The sequence below is a fragment of the Sinocyclocheilus rhinocerous genome, unplaced genomic scaffold, assembly GCF_001515625.1.
Source record: "Sinocyclocheilus rhinocerous isolate Xijiao unplaced genomic scaffold, SAMN03320098_v1.1 scaffold2063, whole genome shotgun sequence".
Lineage (NCBI taxonomy): Eukaryota > Metazoa > Chordata > Actinopteri > Cypriniformes > Cyprinidae > Sinocyclocheilus > Sinocyclocheilus rhinocerous.
Window position 1 is genome coordinate 3,674 of NW_015636724.1, and position 4,576 is coordinate 8,249.

A 4,576-nucleotide genomic window follows, 5' to 3' on the forward strand; every position below is an offset into this window, starting at 1 on the left:
ACACCTGCCCAAAAGATCCGCACCAAGGGGGGAAACGAACTTGAGTTCGATTCAATTGAACCAAACAAGACAGGTGTGAATACACTTAGTAAGATGATATTTAAATGCTTAGTTTTATGATCAAAGCTCTATAGTTTCAAGACATATAATGCAATGCAATACAATGATGAATGAGAGATGAACAAATAAATGTTCCTCAAAAGCCAGACGATCATATTTGATATTAACATTTAACAATGATTTTTCTAAAAAAAATAAAAAATTCATGGATAATCAAATAAACCTAAGTTTCTTCAGTCCAATAAGTTATTCATCATGAAATATTACTAACAATATAAAAGTTATTCTTATGTTTACTTTATAAAAAAATTTAAGATTTCAATGCAAAAAGACACGTGAACCACGAGCTGAAGGTGGACATACAATTATATTAATAGGCCTTTTACTTGCTAAAAAAAATACAAACTATCAATCAGATGACAGAAGGCATGTAGTAGATTGTTTACAACAGGATTTTCAGCTATTTTTTTTATCATATTGATAATTTAGAGGCCTTAGAAATTTGTGTATTAAATATGATACAGTAGACATGTGAACCACGAGCTGAAGGTGGACATACAATTATATTAATATGCCTTTTACTTGCTAAAAAAAATACAAACTATCAATCAGATGACAGAAGGCATGTAGTAGATTGTTTACAACAGGATTTTCAGCTATTTTTTTTATCATATTGATAATTTAGAGGCCTTAGAAATTTGTGTATTAAATATGATACAGTATGCTTTATAAGGTTAAGTTATGATGCCTAATGTCAGTGTGTTAGGAAACCTGTATGTAAACAGTCATTATTTGTGCATTTCAACTTGGTGGTTTTAGTGACATAGACACACTTTAGCTTTAACTTGCAGCTTCAGTGGCATCAAGGTCTTTGTGAACAGAAAAACACCAAATGTCCAAAACTATTTCCTCTGAAAGCTACACATATGTAACAGAAACCAAATACAAGTGATATAAGGTTTAAACCTTCTTCTCCTCCTGTAGAGCCACCAGCTCATGGTATCGAGGGATGACCAGCTCTGAACGGCCTCTCTGCTCTCGCCTGAGATTCACATTCTCATAGAGGACAGCGTGTTCCCTGATATACACACAACAACACACAGGGATACACAAAATCAACCATTTAATCAAACACACCATAAGAGTGCTGCAGGGATGACTTAGGCTTCAAAATTCATAGTTGTGTTCATTTGTGAAGATTATCATGATGAACAACACATGCAAGAATCATAAACTTTTGTTGACACAGAGTTTATTCTCCACAATAATCCAAAAGCCAATCGGAAAATCCTACTGGGTTTTGTCGAGGGAACCAGGGTGATGCTAATTTCCGGGTTGGCCTACAAAAATACACTGCAGTGCTCTATTGCCTCAAACAAAACAATCAATTTTTCAAAAATGGCAAAATCATTAAAATGGCAAATCCCATGACTAGGTTTTCCTCAAAAGCTTATCATATCAACCCAGTATCTTGTATGTGTGACTTACTCACATATTTTGTGGAAAAGTTAGTTAGTTTAATAGATAAAGGAAGTGCTTTTGAGTGCAGCGTTCATCAGACGGTCAGCAAACAGACTGCGTTGGTCTGTGGGTGTGCCGTCTGTAAAATTTATTCGTAAGCATCTGGACTTGGTTTGCCATTGCAAGACACCAATAAATTTTGCAAGACAATGCAAATGCTGTTGTGTTGCAGCTGAGAACATATGCATCAGTCATACTCACTCTTGTAGATCATACTGTCCTGGTCCAGGTCCGTCTCCACCCTTTACCTGCTCTCTCCGTCCTGACATCTTCCCGAAATGCACACCTTGATACTTCTGAGAGGACGACAGCTCCTGCTGCAAAATGGCAAAGACAAAGATATTTTTCAATATATATTTTTGTAATTTCAATCCTTTCACCTTGAATGTTTGTTCCTAAGCTCAATTCTCACTTATCAGCACTTTCATCAGACATAATAATACAGACTTATGTTTTAAAGGGAAACACATACTTTAACATTCAAAGTCCACTAAGACCATTTACTGTATTGAAACTAAACTGAAAAAAAAACTCATCATTCAGAAAATATCATGATTAGATGATCAAAACTCTCAGTATATTAAAAGGAAAACTTCAGCGTGTCTGCTAAATTCATATTTGAAATATATAAAATGTTGTTATTTGTATGAGGTAGACACACCTGAAAAAATATAATATTAACACATTATCAATAATATTAATATAAAATTATTCATATAATTATTTTACCAACTTAAAGCCCCGTTCACACCAAGAACGATAACTATAAAGATAACGATTTTTTAATCTTTATACATTAAAACACACACTGACTTTTTTTTTATTTTGCCAGATTTCATAAGTAAAAATTTTATTTTCTAGTATATTTCAAAACTTGATTTCACTTTGAACTGTTAAGTTTTAGAAATTACTTTAGAAATTATTTTGTAATTTTCACATTTTCATTAATTTGGGGGTTTTGTCAGATTTCATAAGTAAAAAAAAAAAAACAGCTAACCTTTTTTATAGTATATTTCATAACCTGATGTCTGTAAAATTGTAGAAATTATATATGGATTATTAAAACTGATTTATATTGATATATTAAAGACAGAATTGATTTAGATATTTATTATACAGTTTATTTATATTTTACTATTTATACAATTTATTTATATTTATTATACAATATTGAGTATTAGCCATAATAGATGGTTATTTGTCATCATAAATCGTGAACTTTACAGGCCAAATTTTCAATGTTAGTGCATTCATACTGAAACCTTGATGAAAATGGTTAATTAACCTTGATGAAGCTCGTTGAGCTGCATGTTTCATGTACACTATGGCTCAGTAGGTTTTGGATCAGAGATAAGTAGTCTTCAGTGAAACAACAAAGTGCTACAAAAGTGTAGAATATGACCATTTTACAAAAAGGACTTTAAATGGGTGGAATATGTGTAATCAACAAGAAAACCTGAGACGGGAGAGAGAAACAGAGCTGCACCATGATGGATGGCCCTGCACTTTGATAAAGAGTTCTTCCCCCTCTAGAGGAAGTTGGAAGCTCAATGGCAAATGAAAGATGATTTGATTAAAGCTGAGTCCAGCATCTGCTGCATTATTGTAAGTGAATATTGAAATATAACGTAAAGAATAATTACCCAGGGTTTTCGGTCCTGACAGTAAAATGGATGAGTGCTGTGCTTTGTGACTTTTTAAAATAATGCAGCGATCATTAGTAATGGAAATAGGCCCGGCACTAATGATGCAGAGCAGAGGGGCATTAGACGCTCTTCTGTTAATGGACACATCTGACCTCACACACACACACACACACACTCAAAGCACTCCATTAAATGTGTATCTTTTTCACTGAGTGCACATCCATTTACACACACTGCTCGTAATCTGTCTGACCGGTACGGGACTGTAGAAGGCCGGGCCGAGGGTCTGGTCTCTGGTGGGGGGTTTGTGTCGGTGCAGGACACCTTGAGCATCCTCTTCATATCCGAATGCCTGTCCGGGAGACGGGATGGCCGGAGCATCAGGATTTAGCAGCAACCTCGCCGCTTTAGAGACAGCCTGCAGACATCAAGATGACATATAATCAAATAAGTCTTTTCCATATATAGCTCCTTCTGATTGGAATAAGCTTCCTCAGTCTTTGAGATCTGCTACTTCCTTTTATTGTTTTACGCTATCTCTAGTTTCTTATCTCAAAATAGTTTGTGTATGTTTCTAAATTTCTTGTTGATTCTGCATATGTATGATGCTGATTGTTTTGTAATCATGCTGTGGGAGTGGGGGACTGGTTGAGCGTGTCTTTTGTTTTGTATATTTGTGTGTGTACATATGGTTGTTTTGCTTATGTTGTAATACTTTGTTTTTGTGTTTATAGGAGCCCCTTGAAAATTAGATGTTACATCTCAAGGGGCTATCCTTTCAATAAATTCCAATTCAAATATACATATATCAAACCATTAACAGAGAGAGATTCATTTCAGCTGCAGGGAAAATTATGTGAACCCTTTGGGTTTACCTGGATATCTGCATTAACTGTGAATACAATCTGATCTAATCTTTAACTAAATTGTGTGTTTTTATTGTACATATTGTTCAAAATATTTTGGGGTAAATGTGATTAGTTGGTGTGAAAATAATGTCAAACAGGTTTTAGCATCTTTAGCATCTTTATTGCATATATATATATACATATATATATGTGTATATATATACACACATACATACAGTGGGTATAGAAAAGAATCACCCCCTTTAAAAATAATCACATTTTGTTGCTTTGCAGCCTGAAATGAAGACGGACGCAGTTTTTGTTTTATCCAGCTGTATTTACTCAGTGCAACTTATAACATCCAAGTGAAAGATATAACACCAACATGTCAGAAAAAAATAAAAATCACTGAGTTGGAAAAAGGATCACCCCCTTGTCAGTATTTTGTTGAACCGCCTTTTGCTTTAATTACAGCCTTTAGTCTGTTGGGATATGTCTCTA

The 4,576-nt window shown here is 34.3% G+C and overlaps 1 protein-coding gene across 1 annotated transcript in view; it reads right to left on the reverse strand.

The window, feature by feature from the left end:
• The window catches only part of LOC107748064 (sperm-tail PG-rich repeat-containing protein 2-like), a gene marked incomplete at its 3' end in the record, with an annotated part of 10,920 nt that overhangs the window by 3,577 nt on the left and 2,767 nt on the right, over positions 1–4,576 (reverse strand). Inside the window, exons 4-6 of the mRNA XM_016562722.1 lie at positions 3,481–3,645; positions 1,783–1,898; positions 1,027–1,138 (exon numbers count right to left, since the gene is read on the reverse strand). Coding sequence (XP_016418208.1) covers positions 1,027–1,138; positions 1,783–1,898; positions 3,481–3,645 — 393 coding nt within the window. The remainder of the gene's footprint in view (positions 1–1,026; positions 1,139–1,782; positions 1,899–3,480; positions 3,646–4,576) is intronic.